The following is an 18,176-nucleotide window of genomic DNA, read 5'->3' as shown; positions in this document are numbered from 1 at the left end:
TTAGTCTGCCATATTGCTAGTAATAGCAGTTAGCAATCATTATTAAAAGTGATGGCATTATTAAAAACAGATGCCTATCTGTTGTTAAAAGTATTTGCAATGCCTAATTATAAAGGTATTGTTTGCCACAGAGGAAAATTTTAATTTGGGGCTAAAAGTAATAGTGCATCATTTTTATTATGCATTACATAAAATTGGTAAATATGTAACTGATTTCCTTTTTTTTTTACAAGCTTTTAAATTATTCAAGTATAAATTGTATTTTATTTTGGTAAACTTGATAGCTGACATTCCTTTTCTATTTCAACTATAAAATCACATATGGATTTTTAAGCATCTTTACTGCAGTGTTTCTTGCTTTTTCTAGCTACAAGACAATAAACAGCAGTGTTTATGAGTGCTGATAAGATTCTGAATTCTATTCTGTCCTCATTGTTCCTGCTGTGAAATGATTGCCTATTTTAAAACCACCCAAATAGAGACTGATTGCTATTATGAACAAAGAAGACTATTCATAGAAATAACCTTCCTTCTTGGCATTATGGGTAGCAATGGTGATGAAAAGTCATATACTATACTGTAAAAGTCAGTCTTGCAGTGCACCCCAGTCACGGGCACTGAACGTTTCACTCACTTGCTTGTTCATCATTTAACCACTTAACCTATCAGCCATTCAACTCTGTCTCCTTTTCCAGACATAGCTATTTGATGTTTCCAGGCAAAACACATCTTCTTTTGCTTGCTATTCATTAGTGTCCATCAAAATATACTTTTTTTATATTAAAAAATAAGAATGTGCTGAGATGGAATGCCAGAAACAGGCTGTTTTTCTTGGTAATGGACAAATAGCATCAATGGGACCTTCCAGGGGTGAACCCCATGTCTTTCAGAAGCTAAATGATTCATCTGACAAGATAATGAATTGGTTGTTTTTTTCAGGGAAGATTTGCAAAGAATTTCTTTTCCCTGGATAGACAGTTTAGAAAATGTTGTGAAAGGATATAAAAAGAAAGGATAAAGAAAGAAAGCTAGTTTAATACAAATGGATTCCAGTCAGAACTGTGGACATGTAATACTTGGATATCTTGAGAAATATCTCCTCCTGGGCTGACATGTATTTAAGATAAATATTATTACTATGGCTAGAAAATTAGTTTTAGGATTTATTTTTAATCTTATTGAAGGCTGGATGAAAAAAATCACATAAATGATTTTTATTTTATGAATTTACATCTTTTAATAATAACATAAACTTTATTCAACTTTTTATGTTTATATGAATAGCTAAATAGACATGATATCTGAATTTGTCTTAAACATATATCAAAAAAAACCCCCATATATCTATACTCTTTTATCCTTACAAAACAGTATCTGAGACCCTTGTCACAAGGGAACATTCCAAAGACTCTATGTTAAAGAGTTTGGGGCTGAGTTGACTGATATCTTAGTTCAGGCTGCTGTAACAAAGCATTATGGACTGGGTGGTATATAAACAACAGAAATCTATTTCTTACAAATCTGGGGACTGGAAGTCCATGATCAGCTTGCCAGCATAGTTGGGTTATGTTTAGAAACCTTTTCCAGTTTGCAGGCTGGTGGTATAAGACCTCTTCTTGCCCTCAAACTCAAACTGCAACATTGGTTCTCCCTGGGTCTGAAGTCTGCCAGCTTTTGGACTGGAATTATCCCAGCAGTTCTGGTTCTTAGGCCTTCATCCTCAGCCTAGAAATACACCCTTGCCTTTCTTGGGCCTCTAGCTTTGCTGACTGAAGATATTGGGACTTCTCAGCCTCTATAATCATGCAATCCAATTCTTTACAATAAATCTGTTACATAATATATCTACAGATAAGACTATATATACTAGAGTATGTATATATATATATAACAGTATATATAGTTATATATAACTATATATATAACTAACCAAGAGAAGTGTGTGTGTGTGTATATATATATATATATACTGTATATGTATATACTGTGTATATATATACTGTTATATATATATATACTGTGTGTATATATATATATATATACACGCACACACACATATATATACTGTTAGTTCTCTTGGTATCCACCTCTGCCCATCTTCTGAATGTGACAGAAATTAAAGGTGTAATCAATAATATCAAACTGCACTTCACACACGGAGACAGCAAAATCCACAACATTCATTCTCCTCAATATTTAGTGATCAGCCTAGACACATAATCCCTATTCAATACAGGGCTTAAGGCAGAAGATAATGTAAATGCACTTAGAGCAAGAAATCTACTTTTAAATTTTATTAATAATCTGACTTCTTGCAAATTCAAAAAACTGAGGTGAGAAGCAGCCACTCATAAGCATCTATTGCCTGCAATCAATCAAATAAATCCTTAATATTTATCTAGGAAAAAAACCTTTTTAAACCTCACTTGCTCAAGGTTAAATTTGTTGATTCTTAATAACTGCAAATACCAAAGTGATCTTCACCCATTGAGAATATCGTGAAATCACTTTTAGTTGGAAGTTATTTGATTATTGATATTTTTTTAGTGATGTATAAAACCCCTGCTGTCTAGGATTCTAGATATAGTACTACTGATGCTTATGAAATCAAAATAGGAAGGCTTTGGTAAGTTGTACATGGTATTTGGGATATCAGGATTCCCATATTAGTCAAAAGTGACACTGGTATGTCTAGTGACCTTTTAAAGTTGCTCTGTCAAAGGTAGCTGATTTTCATTCATTCCTGAGGAAAAGTGGCCAGCTATCTAACATTAAAGTAAGAGTTTTAAGCCAACTTGGATTTACTCCATTTGTCAATAATTCTCAAGCCACTTTGCTGCCTAGAATGCAGAAAGGATAATCAATTATTCCAGAGATTAATCAATTCATAGGTACAAGAAACTGAAATAGTGCCAGTGTGACTGTAGTAAAAGGATAGGAAGGTAGGGGATGAGATAGACCGGGCATGGTCTTAGAGTTCATGTCAAGTTTTATGTTTTTGAGATAGGTTGAGTGACTCACTTCTGGGTAATTGAAAATTTTCCATTTTCATATTTCAGAAGAGTATAATACTGGGAATGGATTTGGGTTAAAACGGATATATCCCTAGAATGTTAGCTATGGCTTCCACTTCAGTCCTTTGAAAACATACCTATCACCATAGGTTATTACAAAAAATTAAACATACTAATAACTAAAATAAATGGCAGAAGTAGAGATTGGTTCAGAAGGCTAAGCTGTTGATTAAAATAAATGTATTGATGGGAGGGAGGAAAAAATTCCACTGAGGAATTTGAGTCTTGTGCAGTCCAATCTTGGCAGACCTGACCCTATTAATATAGGCAAACTAATTAACCTCCTTGTGCCTTGGCTGCTTATCTGTAGAGTGAAGATAATAATGACCCACTAAAAGAACTGCAAATAATTCTATAAATACCAACATAAAAATAATATAATTACTTGGCCTGGATGTAAGACTTTAGTTTTTATCCCAGAGTTTATACATCTTTCTGCCTAAATAATGTCAGGTTCAATTTTTGTCAGTTTTTTTTTATGTGCATGCATGTGGTAGAGTGAGCTTGTGTTTAATTTCATATATAGCCAAATTTGTATTTACTGAAAATGAACCTTCTCTTTCTGATGCTTATTGTTCAGTCTGCAATACGCCGGGTCCTAGATTATCACTCTAACTCCTATTGGCAGCACATAGTTTAACACAGTGGAGGAAATGCTGAGAAAGAAGTGGGGATGTAGAATTGGGGGGAGGAATAGATATTTCTAATTTCTATTTAAATGATAACTCTTCTTGCCTGTTAAATAAGACTATGCTTTTATTGTTTCATAAGCCTATTGCAATTATATTAACTATAATTAAGCAATTCAAATTGGATCAGCAGGCACATAATAGCATGCCAAGAAGTAACAAAATGAAGGGGCTCCTTAGTTGTGTTTTATTGTAGATTCACTGATTCACATTGAAATTGTCATCTCTTTTGTGATATTTCCAATAATTTTGTAGGAAGTATTTATAAAACTGTATTCCTTTAGTGGAATAAAGATTACCTGTTTCTGTAATTATTCTTGGTTATCACGCCACACTTTCTTAAGCAGATGAAAGGAAATAATAATTAAGCAATAAAAAAATTTGCAGAATTGGAATGACTGTTTCTTTGTGAACTCAGAACAATCATATATTCTCTTCAATTTCTTCTTTTTAAAATTCATGCCTAGTAAATATGTAGACTGTTTCTTTTTTTTAAAGATTTTATTTATTTATTCATGAGAGACACACAGGGAGAGAGGCAGAGAGACATAGGCAGAGGGAGAAGTAGGCTCCCTGCTGGGAACCTGATGTAGGACTCAATCCCAGGATAAGGGAGAAGCAAGCTTCATGCAGGGAGCCTGATATGGGACTCAAACCTGGTACTCTGAGATCACGCCCTAAGCCGAAGGCAGACACTCAACCACTGAGCCACTCAGGTGTCCCATGTAGGCTGTTCCCACGATGATATTAATGATTCAGACTCAGACGTGTGACTTCCATGTTTTTGTTGGTGTGATTTGGCCTATAGCCAAATGGCTGCCTAGAAATCCTGGTTAATAGCCAGGGCTAGGTAGCAAGGGACAGTGAAATGGACAGGAACAACCTTGAAGTTCCAGCCAGTTCCCCTGTGCTATGTGACTATTGTTGTCTTGCCTTTTGCTCAGCTAAAGTGGGGGAATAGGTGTTTGAATTCTTCAATGTAGCCTGAGCAATATTCCTAACATGTATTCTATGTTTTGTTGAATTCTCACCTGACTAGGCCTTCTTTCCCAGTTTCCATTTCCTTCTGCTCTGACATTGCCCCCTTTGATTCTGTTGGATGTTGATGGTTGGGATTTGTCGTCAGGTCTCTGAGTGAATTTTTCTCGGAGATTTTATCTATGAAAAGGAAACAACATATATGACATGTCATATATGACAGAAGAATATATGCCACTCCTGATAAGCTATATTGGACAGCATAAATTACAGAGATGCTGCTTGTTTCTACAAAACAGTCTTAGGAATGTTTCCCCTGGGTTATTGCTAAACAAAGTAGGACCTTATACAAGAGAAGTTAACTTCAGGCTAATGAAAAATATACTTAAAGTTGGTATATTATGTAATAAAAAGTTCATATAGTATATTTCTTTTTGAAATTGCAAAGCTGAGATTAATAAGGCATAATCATTCAAAAGGTATTTCAGTCCTGCTAAAGCATTATTCATAATTTGTGGCTGAAACTGAAGCCTCATAAAATTCAGAAAAATAAAATAGGCAGAAGTGATGTCATTGACATTATTGTAGAATTTTGCACTCTAATTTTTTAATGAAACCAAATCTTTGTTTTTGGTTTCATCATCCTTAGCTATGACATCTTTTCTGAATAAGCAATGCAAACTAATGTACTAGCTTCAGTTTCCATCCAAAAATTAAAACTTTCCCTTCAAGCCCACAAATACATTTTCCAGTTAATAGAGTTTAAATTGTAGTGTACCAAGAGAATAATTAATTCACTGGTAAATATTTGGGTTATAGAGAAGATTTTAATGAAAGTAAATGACTTAATATAAAAAGAATATATAGGAGGAGTAAATAAATAGAACGAAAAAAATTTAATGGTTTTTCAGTGTCCACAGCTTCTAATTTATTTTTAATTAAATGCACTGTGGTTAAAAATTAGAATCAATGCTCAAATCATAACTTTTTTTTTTGTAATATATTATAATTGGACAAACTGAAGCCAATCCAGTTTTGAAAATCTGGATTCACAAAATGATAAATCATGGGGCAATCACTTTCACAAACGTTTTCACCATATAAGCCCTTTAATATGAAAATTCGTATGATCCATCTAAAATCTTCCAATGTACAAAACTTTTCAGGAACATGTTTCAGGAATAAAGAGAATCATAAAATGGACTCACTACTTAAAGTTTTAAAAAGTTTATGACTAAGAAAGCTTAAACCTCTGAATTTCCCAAAACAAGTTTCTTCATTATGTATCTCCTACCTAAATTTACTTTGGAATCATAGTCGTTTTGGTTAGAAGATAGAAACCACAGTAGTATGTTTAAATGAGAAATCCCCAAATTCTTAACTTTACTTAAGATACAAAGGACTGTTACTGTAATCGTGTCCTTGGAGTCTATGTCTAAAGACTATCTTCCAGATGAAATGTTTCCGCATGTATGGAATCTTACTGAGAGTGCAAGATAGGCTCCTTTTTATACAAGCATGTGTGGTACACTAGGAGCTTATCAGTATTGAACAGATTTCAGAGTAAAAAAATTGCACTTTCAAAATGTCATTTTGTACTAAGAGGCTTTTGGTCAAAATAAAAGAGAAGGATCTATTTTCCCTATGTACTTGGATCAAGCCATATTTTCCCATTTCTCTTCAACCAAAAATAGCGTTTTTCAGATCTCTAACATTATATCACATATTGCTGCCTAGGAAAGTGACAGCCAAATCTTTTTCCTATATCCACAAACACTAGAGTAATTACTGTAAGATATTTTAGAGCAGAGTTCTTAACCTCTGGCCACAGATATTTAGTGCACTCATGGATTGAAACTTTTGAGACTGTATGTTGCTAAACGCATTTTTTACATGGAAGGATATAAGGTTAACATGAACTCCTCAAAGAAGTCTGGGCCAAAAAAGGGTTATGAACCATTGTGTTCATATATTATTCTAGGAGCACTTGTGCCCCTCCCCCCAAATTAGTACTGAAATAGAGCATGAGATATAAGCAAAAGAATCATAAAAAAATTCCTCCTGAATATAAAACATGCAGAATCTGTAAAATAGAGTATTTCTTAAGAAGTTTTTATTGACTATTTCTTATACAGGCACATAAATATAAGCTACATCACATACTTCCATTACTCATTCAAGCTATAGCGTATGTATTACACTTACAGTACTACTTTTCTGCTAGTATCAATTAAATGACTGACCGTTCTGTAACAGTTCTTTTCTTCCCTTCTAACAGAGAATTTCTGTTTCTCATCATAATATTTGGATTAAGCTAACTCTGAGTAGATCCTTGTACCTTACCGGATCTTTTCTAGACATATCAACCTCTTCTAAAATGACACTGCCTCTAGTATGGCAAGTCTGGGCTATTTAGAAATTAATTCCAACCTAATTGGCATTGTGGATAAACATTTTAATTACAAAATAAATCCTTAATTACAGCTTGGTGATGAAGATGAGAAACCAGTTACTGCCCATTCTTGGATGCAAAGCAGAGCAACTTTAAACATACTCATGAGAACTTAAAACAAAAGGATCCCTGTCAACTATGTTCAGTGTGGGTGTCTTTTTAACCATGCAGCATGTTATTTGTTTGTGGGAACAGATGGTCAGATTGTTTGCATCATCCTCATCATGAAAGAAATCTAAAATACACGGCAAATCTTGGTCTGGCATCTGGGTGAAATTCTGTCAACCTCACATTGTAGTTTTCCCCAGATTCACACATGGACAGCAGGATCCTCTCTTTTGTAGCTCCCCAAATGAATAGTGCAAGTCTTTTTTGCCAACTGTGCTCTTTGCACATTGGGTAGCAATTGCCAGATCTCATCAGTACACTTAGTCAAATTCTGCCCTGGGATGTATGCCCATGGCAGATAGTAAAATCTGAAGTCAAAGTGTTCTGATATGGTTGCTTTTATTGAATGTGCAAGAATGAGTACTGAATTTGTCCTCTACACACCTGGCTGATTCTGTCTTTGGCCTGGCAGCATCTTACTTTGGGCCTCTGTAATACACTTTCAAACTGCTTGGCCCCCTTGTAGCAGCAGGTTCTGGAGACCTGTGCAGGTGTGAAACATCTGCTTCCATCTTCAAGTGAGGAAATAAGTGATGCAGAAAGCCATTAACCTTCCACATTTTATCAGTGGCACTAAATAATTGCTGGGAAAGGAGGAATCCAAAGAACCTAATTTGGGAATAAGGTTGTGAATTAGACAGGTGTTGGTTCAGTTGGCTTTTTTGGGATGGATATAGAAAGGAAAAGATTTAAAAATGCTTTCATTTGTAGGTTTGATGTGGGGGATGATATCACTTGGTTGAATTTTTAACTCTCAGAAACACCAAATACATTGTGGGTTCTGTTTCAAAACCAAATCTCCTTTTACTAGACGCCAACAGTATTTGAGTAATTAGATGTTAGGTGAAGTAACAAAAAACTAAGTCTTACTATTCTGATTATATGCATAAGTGATACTATCATTTCCATCTCAATGAATGAACATTTGGAATAAAATAATAAATAACACAGTTTTAAGAAGTGTATAATTTATGATTATTCTCTGGTACTCAAGATTGTATTTTTGACTCAGCCTGTATTTAATTTTGTAGTTACTAGAATATGTAGTGTTCTTACAATAATTTTAATTGTAACATTTGACCATACTTGAAATTTTATTATATCTTTGTGGACTGTCAAATGACATGGAGGAAGCTGACAAACATATAGCAATGCATAATAAAATGGAGCCTAAAGGAGTGTTCTAAAATGTCACAGAACTTGAGAAAAATGTAGTATTTATATTAGAAATGCTCATGCAATCTATAAAAAATCCAGAGGAGAAGGAATCAGAGTAGGTAAGAGTTCTGGAAACCATCTCATAAGGAATGGTTAAGGAATTTAGGGTCTCTAGCTAAAGTACTGAAGATCAACTAGTGACCTAGCAGTTATTTCAGATTCTTTGAAGGGGTGTTGCATAGAAGAGAAAAGACTTATTTCATATATACCAGAAGGCAGAAGAAAGATCCATCAATGGGATTACAAAATAGAAAAACAAAATTCCAAACATTCTAACAAATAACTTGTCTAATAGTGAAACAAATGACTTTATGAGGCAGTGAAAGCCCGGTTGCTAGAGGTATACAGGCACAAGTTGGAGCCTGCATGAAGGGAGGTAAAATGGGGTCCTGGCATTGAGTTAGCGGTTATAAGTCCTCTAGTCAGCTTTAATGTGCCAGAAAGTCCTGAAGGGATTTTTGTATTTATATTTACATCATTACAAATAAATGAATAAATCAACAAACAAAAAAGACAGATCCATCTAAGGTAGCTTTGGTACTGTATCAGGATGAGGGATCCTGTCTTCTCTCAATGTCATGCTTAGTTTCAGGTGCTTTTGTACTGGGATTAATTCATCTAGAAAATACATCTTTTGACAGGAATTAAGGAGTGTGGTGAGTTACTGGTACTGGGTACTAAACAGAACTCTAATCCTTACATCACTAATTCTCTGGGTTACTCTGGGTAAGTTGGTTTTCTATAACAGTTTCCTCATCCATAAAATGAGAAATACTTTTGTCATGGAGATTTCTGTGAGGATTAGATAAAGACTCCATTCAAGAAAAATGCAATATAAACACAAAGTGTTCCACCAGCCTGACTAGGGTAAATTGTCTTTTTTTTTTTTTTTTTTAATATTAACTCTTTCAGATCTGCATAGCATTGACATATATGAGGCATGCAGGAACTTTTATTTACTTAAAAGTGTTTCAGGAATCAGGAAAGCAGAATGCAACTTTCTCACAAATAAGCTATATTCTTTGGCAGAAAAAAAAGCCTAAAAACATAGTTTGATTTAATTGAAGTATGCAAATATATTTAAATCATTCAAACTATAAAATATATGGTATTTTATCAGAATATTAAAAAATAAAAATAAGAAACATCCTATTGGTTGGAATCTCTTAAGCTTTCAGTTTATAAAACAGGTGGAAACCAAGGAGTTTTTCCAGTTAGTATCTGGTCTTCTGTTTGATATTTAAAACAAAGTGTACTAGGTAATGGGTATTAAGGAGGGCACATGATGTTATGATCACTGGCTGTTGTACTGATGAATTATTGAACACAACTTCTGAAACTGATGATGTGCTATATGTTGGCTAATCGCATTTAAGTAAAACAAAACAACAACAACAAAACCCTACCCCCCCCCCCCCCCGCCAAAAAAAAACAAGTATAATCTCTATGGCTAACTTTTCCTAGCTCACCAGTTCTCCTTACCTCTCCATCTTTAGCAAGGCAGCTCTATTCCATATTATTCACAGGAATGGTTATTGATTGTGTGTACAGATGGGCACCTGACCCAAAGAAGGTGGGTCAGTCCACAGTGGGCTGGTGATCTGGGTGGTGGTATGATAGGCTCTGCCCAGTGGGAATAATAGTTGCTATCTAAGTCAGTCAGACTATTCTCTCTGGAATTTAGACTGGGAAATGAGTAGATGGGAGTGAGAGCAGTCCAGAGTAGATATGTAGAGAGAAATGCAGCAGTCATGAGAAATGAAGCCATGTCGACTGAGTGAGAGGCAGAGAAAGAAGTTATCTCTTAGGGCTGGCTCTGTCTCTTGAATGGTTTTCCAGTTCCAATTATCCACAGGTTTTCTTACCCTTGAACCCTTGCCACTGAAGGTGTCCTGATTATGTCTCTCTGTCCCTTGCCAAATCTGCATGGTTAGGAATTTTCTTCATCGTTTCAAATTATAAAGCATATCATATTTATCTTTTTTTCTAGACTAAGTTTTCAGAAATTTCACATGCTGTGTTTATTCATTTCTCATTTCTTTTGTTCATTATCACATCAGGTATTTTGAAAGAATATTTCTTATTAAGCTTAATAACTGTAATTGTTTACAATATAAGGCTTTTTCCCCCTCTTCTTTTTCTTTTTGGATGAAGCAGAAAAATATGCTTGAGTAGTTTTGATGAAAAGTTTCATTCATTTTGTTGTTGTTTCTATATTCCTGCCTTATCCTTTGATGAGAACTGACAGTTACAGAAAGTGGACTACATTACTAAAATTAGCCATAGTACCTCCTGTGTGTGGCAATCGAACTGGTTGATCTTTTATAGGAAAACCTTTACTGATTCTTAAACATTAAATTTCTGTACATAGTCTGGCTTTTTCCTATTCCATACAAGGCATATTACATTTGTATAATTGTTACTGTCAAGGACTAAGTAGTGTTTTCTTGTTTAAACAAGCTAGGAATTTCCTTTTCCTGCTATATTTAAAAATTAATATACTTTATTTTTTAGAGTAGTTTTAAGTTCTAGAACAGTTTTCAGCTTTCCAGATTTCTGTCCAAACTGGGTTGGCTGAGTTCCAGCCTAGGTCAGTTTGGATGGTGGTAGGAGACTGGCAAGGCCTGTGATACCTCTACAGACCTGGAAATTCGTTAGACTTGGAACCTGGAGATCTTGGCTGTTAGCTATTTGGCACAGGAGGTCCAGTGAAGACACCACACTTCCAGTCTGTTTGCAACACAAATTTGAGATGGAGAGCACAAGTGAAGAGAAAGGGAAGAGTAAGAGGATAAGTAAAAACATTGCTGGATTCAGAATCTTTTCTAGGGTTGTCATTGTTCATGCATATGAACAACATCAAGTACCTATCATGTGGTTAGTTAGAGGTCACAAAATGATCCTATGGGCTAAATTTGACAAGATTTCAGTTTTTATTTCAGTGATTTAAAAAGAGAATATTCAAACATTTAAAAAAGTCGACATTTAAAAATTGGGAGATTTCAAATTAAAATTTATATTTGCAGTCTCTCTAGACATCTGGCAGCTCTTGCCTCTCATCCTCACATGGCAGTGATAGGTTGGAGCCAAGTGGCCTCTCACCTTTTTAGATAGGGCATGCATGATCCTCATTTATACTATCTGACTTCTATCAACATTGGAATTTATCAACTTCAATGCTAAATGTTTTACATATATTAACTAATTTAATTTGTACCTATAACCTAGAAGATTGATGACAGTATTATCCTTACTTTAAACATGAGCAGACTAAGACTTAGAGATGTCAACTATCTTGACTAAAGTCACTCAAAGATATTAAGTGGTAGAGATATAATTTGAATTCAAAGTGTGTCAAACTCTAAAACCAGTGCTTATTCTGGTATAATATACTGCCAATATACTGAATTCATGTTATTGATTGGAGTAAAACTTCCTATTTCCTATTTCTTTTTTGTTACTTTTTTAAGGACAAGAGTATTTTAAAGTCATATATATTGGTCTTCCATTCCTGTAGCAAACAAGCTTAATTTTTTTGTTTGTTTTTTTATAATAAATTTATTTTTTATTGGTGTTCAATTTACCAACATACAGAATAACACCCAGTGCTCATCCTGTCAAGTGCCCCCCTCAGTGCCCGTCACCCATTCACCCCCACACCCCACCCTCCTCCCCTTCCACCACCCCTACCTAGTTCGTTTCCCAGAGTTAGGAGTCTTTATGTTCTGTCTCCCTTTCTGATATTTCCCACAAATTTCTTCTCCCTTCCCTTATATTCCCTTTCACTATTAGGCTTAGAACAACACTGTTTTATTGTTTTCCAGCTTCTAGAGGCTGCCTATGTTCCTTGGTTTGTGTCCCTTCCTCCATCTTCAGATTGCATCATTCCATTTTATCTGCCTTTGACCCTCCTGCCTTCTTCTTATAAGAACCACTTAATTACATTGAAGCCTTTTGGGTAATCTTCCCATCTCATGATCCTTAACTTAATAACATCAGCAATCCCCCCCCACCCCATGTAACATACAAATTCATAGTTTTTAGGGATTAGTGTATGGAGGTCTTTGAGGAGCCATTATTCAACCTAGTATACCACACTAGCTATGAGCACCTTTCATCCATTTCCATACCAAGTCACCTTACGGTATCATAAACTATTAGAGAAGTCATTTACATATCCCTTACTGGTACCAAAACATTTTTTAAAGAAGGATTTAATGTACTATATAAGTGAAGTGGAAGCCTAAGAAAGATGATTGTAATCAAAAGAGGACTTTAGAAAGTTATCTTTATTTGAATCCAAAATGTATTACGTTCTTCATTTCCATGGCAGATAAAAATTAAACCATGCTCTGCAGAAGATAAGAGTTCTATAATCAGAAATCAACATCTGCAGATATTGACATTGCACCTGCGTGTTTTGAAGTGAAGAATATAAAAATACCAAGCACATATAAAAGGCTATCTTTAAACACTAATAATTTTGCTTTTTCAAAACAAAATATCTTAAATATAACTGTTATTCCTATTAAAGTCTTTGAAGACATGCTACGTCTGCAGATTTAAATGAAACTATTTTTTTCCTTTCCACCCAAAAAGCTTCTCTGTTAAATGAAGCTTCCACAAGAGTTTTTATTACCAGCTATGAAAAATTAAGCTTACAAATACACTTCAAAAAAAGTATAACAAGGATAATAAACTTGTCATCTCAAAGATGTGATCCTTGGTTTCATACCATTAATGTTGTATTTGTATGTGAAAAGAACTGTAGATTTGAAACCATCACTATTATAAAATAAGTCATAATGAAACAGAATGGTAGCAGAACATACAGGTGTATATGTCCAGTGGTTACTTAGAAAATATTGGACAGAGTCTTCAAAAAGGAATTGGGTCTGCTATGGAATTACCGATACAGGAATGAGTAATGGTAACCTTAGGAGTAGATGAGATTTCTAATGGAGAGTATTTAAAGGAATAAGAGCGGAGGTCTGACCATTGAAACTTTAAATATATATAATTCACAACTATTTTATTATTTTATAACCCTTATGTGAAATTATATTGTTCATTATATGCCTATGTTAACACAGACTTGGCCCATATTGTTCACTACTGTATCTTCAGTCCATAGAACAGTGCCTGACACACAGTAGGTAATAAAAAAGCATTTAAATAAATAAATAAATAAATAAATAAATAAATAAATAAATAAAGCATTAAAAGTGATGGAATGGAGAAATAATGTTTTTATAAACATTCAGATCTTTAAGGTAGCTCAAGTGTGATTTATTCTAGGTGACTAACCTAGTTAAGGTAACACATTTAAGAGAGATATGCATTTTACTTAATTTTTTTCCTACAGATTTGGGTTCTGACCTTGCATTTTGGCATGTGATTCTTCAAACGTGACTGGAGTCATCTTGGTTTGGAGAGATTTATTTTCACTTTTGTTTTCTCCCTTTAAGAAACAAAATAAAGATTGTACATGATGAATTTACATAAAAATAAATTTAAAGGTAAAATAGAGCAGAATTTTTTATTCAAAGATCAAGCAAATCATAAGTTTGTCATTTGTTTATGGTATACTACAAATGATAATTCTTGTATTTAAATGAATATTCTTGGCTTTATTATTTTTATTAATAATAATTATATTCAATTTATTATTGAATAATCAGCCTTGACCTTCACAGCTTGCAGGCATTAGGCACTCTCCTTTTTTTTTTTTTGGCAGTGTGGTTGCTGCATCTCCCTGGCACATGTTCTTCCCAATTTCAGTCCCACTCCCTACAGCCCTAGTATTGGTACTGGTATTTGTCCTTAGTAGTAGAACTTTAAGTGATGGAGAGAAGAAAGTAGTCTAGTTTCTTAATTCAGAGCTCTCTTCTCTTTCTGATTTCATTTGCGTCTACCTCATCATTTGTCTGAGCATCTAAGCTTTCCTTTGAAATGTAGGTGTGTCTCACTGGGTGTGGCCAGTGTGTGTTTGAGGATGTCCCTTATGGGGATAGAGTGAAATAAAATAAAAGGTTAGAACACAGAAATGTTGGCTCCGAAGCAGTTCATAGTCTAGTAGGGGAAACAAACACACACAAATGTAAATGCAAGGAAATGTTATAGGTGATGAGACAATGTCTGTAGAGGATACAACAGGGCATAAAGGTGGAGTGGTCAATTCTACTGGAGTAGAAGGAAATGGAGGAGACCATTAAAAGAGACTCCTATTACAGGAGACTGTAAAAAGGAAGTGGCTCTTGGTTTTATAAATCAAGATGATTTTCTTTCTTTCTTTCTTTCTTTCTCTTTTTCTTTCTTTCTTTCTTTCTTTCTTTCTTTCTTTCTTTCTTTCTTTCTTTTCTTCTTTTTTTTTTTTTTTTTTTTTTCAGGCATAGAAAATATTCCAGGCAGAGGATGTCTAAGGTATGATTGCATACAGGTTGGGGAAAACTAAAGTAGAAGTGGTTGAATGGGAAACAATATGAGAAAATAAGACTACAGCTAAATAGACAGGGACAGAGGCCTTGAGAGTCTCATAAGCTTTGATGTGGAGTTTGACATTGTTTATAGGTACTGTATGTCAGAACATTTTAAACTGGAAAGTAAATTAATCAGATGATTTAATTTAAGCCTCACAGTAACCATATGTGTTAGGCAAGACAGCTATTATTATTCTTGTTATTGAGTAGGAAATTCATTAAGTAGCTAGAAAGATATCCCTGGATATGTTATGAAGCCTCTGACTTCAATCGAGTACTTTTACATCATATGATGCTATTCATAAACATTTTCATCACAGTCTTTTCATGTATACATATGTAGATTTGTGTGAATGGTCTTATTCTATAGTATGAGAGTCTGGGTTCATCTGAGTTTGCAAGTCTTGATTTATTGGTTATTGACAAATGGAAGTCACCTATGATATTTTGGGTTGAGAACTAACTCCTAGATGACACTTTAAAAGAACAATGTAAATTGATTTATTCATTCTTGAGTATCTTCCCATAGGCCTCAAATCATCTATTTGTATTTCAGAAACTTGTTGTTTAAATGCCATCTTAAAAGGTTATATTCTGGGATCCCTGGGTGGCTCAGCGGTTTAGAGCCTGCCTTTGACCCAGGATGTGATTCTGGAGTCCTGGGATCAAGTCCTATGTCAGGCTCCCTGCATGGAGCATGCTTCTCCCTCTGCCTGAGTCTCTACCTCTCTCTCTCTGTCTCTCATGAATAAATAAATAAAATCTTTAAAACAGGTTATATTCTGTGGATAAAAATATAGTTACAACTTTCTGTCATTTTTAATATTTAGCATTTTTGAAACTAGAGAAAAGTTCTATTTCCTCTACCAACATGTTATTACATTTAAGAGTAGATGCAAATAATTTCCCAAAATATGCCATTTAAAATATATTTCAATGCCAGTCGACTTCATGTTAACATCCATACATGAGTATTGTCAGAATGTCATGGGATATACACAAGAGTTGTTCTACCTGTGTCTAGTCTAAGTACTTCTCTAGTATTAATGTTTCTGAAGGAAAGACAACCCTGTAAGGAGTTTGTTCTTTTTGCCTTCTCTCTAACATCCCTTTATCCTGCAAGTAGAGTATTTAGAAAGTTGATTCAACTAATATTCATTTGTTCCGAGTAAGTATAGCCTAGAAATTTAGCCCTCAGGTGCTCAAGTCCAAGGTTTGCCAGTTGTCTGTAAGCAGCAAATTATAATAGGACTCATGATTATTCTGAAGATTTCATACATTAGTACTTGGAAAAGGATAGTACCTTGCCTGGCACATAGTAATTATTGTTAGCTATTATGTTCTCTGAGAGAATAATATATTAGTTATTTTTATGTGCTCTGTGGAAAAATAATTACGATAGATGGGGGTTAAATATTGCAGTGACTTTCCCAGCAAGAAACACAAGAGTAGCTGAAAGAAGTACCCAGTTCAACAATTGTGACACTCCTTGAGTTTTTAAACATATAAATATTTTTCAAAGTGTGGGATTATTCATTTTAGGATAAGAATTAGAAAGAAGTCAAGAGCACTCTCATGAAGCAATATTAAGCACATCCTCTATATCTGCTCTCCATTCCTAACACAGTCAATGTTAATTAGAAATAAAAGGCAGATTTTCCAGGGCCAATGCTAAGTAATCTCAGTATTTTCTATACTCTGGGCTCATTTAAGCCTGAATCATTAGACCATGCTATTTTAGTCCCTGAGGTACACTCCTGCTTGTACTTGACATCTCTCATCCAATTCTTTTATATGAGAAAATAATTATTGCTCTAAAAATCTTACATAGCACTTTTAGGTAAATCCAGTTAGTAATTTATGAAAATTGTTTTATAGACAGTTGTAAGTGAATATTGATCATGTAATGATCACTTTGGACTTAAATGTCATATAAACACAAATTATATTTATAATAATAATTACATTTGGGAAGTCTCTACCATGTGCTTTATATATACTATCTCTGGTTTATACAACAAGGCTACACATGAAGAAATGAGTAGACCTAGAACTTATGAAAAATACTTGTTTAGAGCAAGGTTCCTCCACTTCGGCAGTGCTGAAATTTTGAACTGGATAATTCTATGTTCTGAAGGGCTGTCCTGTGTACATTGTAGGATGTCTAGTAGCCTCTTTGGCCTCTATTCATTAGATGAAAGTAACATTTCTACCAACCTGTGACAACCAAAAATAACTACATACATTGCCAATTGTCCGAAGTGGCAGAAGTGTTCCCTATCAAGAGCTCCTGGTCTAGAGCAATTATTGTTAAATTGTAGTTTACCTTCACCAGGATGTTTGACATTCTTTGTTGAAACAAATTCATAGAGCCCATTTAATACTTGAGAAATTATTTAATTTTGGATGATATAGAAGTGTAAACAATAATGAGAAGTCTTACTTGGCTTTTCCAACTCCTAATGCAGTCTTCTAAACATTTATTAATCTATTTTAAAGCAAATATACATAGTATATATAAAACAATGGTGATAACACCCCGAAGACAAACAGTGCACGACCCAAATGGTAGCAGGTGAAAACAGTAAAGCAATTTTACATATCACAGTGTATATCAGAACACTGGACAAAAATCTATCACTAGACAAAAAAAGATAATAATCAAGACTGATTTAGGAATATAAGTAGCATACCTGTCTTGTAGATTGCTGAGGCTGATTGCTTGGATCAGGATCTTGTTTATTCTCATCATTCTCTTCTCTAGGCTTCACCTTGTTGGATTTTATTGTCAGTGATTTAAACATTTTCTCTGAGGTGGTTCTGAAAACTTCTGTTTTTACAACTCTGTCTCAAGGTAGAGAAATGAACTTTGTTTTTCTTTTCATTAGTAGACAAGCCAATTAGTTGTTTAATCGGGATTTTGTTCTGGTTAATTCCTAGAGGCAACTCTGTAGCTAGTCAGGGCTTTGGCTTAAAAGCAGCAAATTACTTCTGCTTGGGTGATTTGAATTCTGTTTATGAACTTTAAAGAGTCAAAATGCCCCTGAGAATAGTTTATAAGTGGAGGATTAAACAAAACTTCATTGTTGATTTGAATTGTTTAAATGTGATCACATTG

At 34.3% G+C, this 18,176-nt stretch overlaps 1 protein-coding gene across 10 annotated transcripts in view; it reads right to left on the bottom strand.

Annotated features, from left to right (window-relative positions):
• The window catches only part of CNGB3 (cyclic nucleotide gated channel subunit beta 3), a 245,871-nt gene that overhangs the window by 129,730 nt on the left and 97,965 nt on the right, over positions 1-18,176 (bottom strand). For 6 of the 10 annotated variants that reach the window (XR_013366986.1, XR_013366987.1, XM_077876333.1 and 3 more), the window contains exons 2-4: positions 17,752-17,902; positions 13,959-14,040; positions 4,795-4,921 (exon numbers count right to left, since the gene is read on the bottom strand). The exons of 2 other annotated variants lie outside the window; for them this stretch is intronic. Coding sequence is in view for 6 of the 8 variants with exons in the window: in XM_077876333.1 (XP_077732459.1) it covers positions 4,795-4,921; positions 13,959-14,040; positions 17,752-17,862 (320 nt within the window). In the remaining 2 variants the exon portion in view is untranslated. The remainder of the gene's footprint in view (positions 1-4,794; positions 4,922-13,958; positions 14,041-17,751; positions 17,903-18,176) is intronic. 2 more of the 10 variants (XM_077876335.1, XM_077876336.1) reach the window with 1 other exon arrangement.

This window comes from Canis aureus, chromosome 28 (genome assembly GCF_053574225.1).
Source record: "Canis aureus isolate CA01 chromosome 28, VMU_Caureus_v.1.0, whole genome shotgun sequence".
Lineage (NCBI taxonomy): Eukaryota > Metazoa > Chordata > Mammalia > Carnivora > Canidae > Canis > Canis aureus.
Note: the sequence above shows the minus strand (reverse complement) of the source record. Positions and strands in the feature narration are given on the sequence as shown.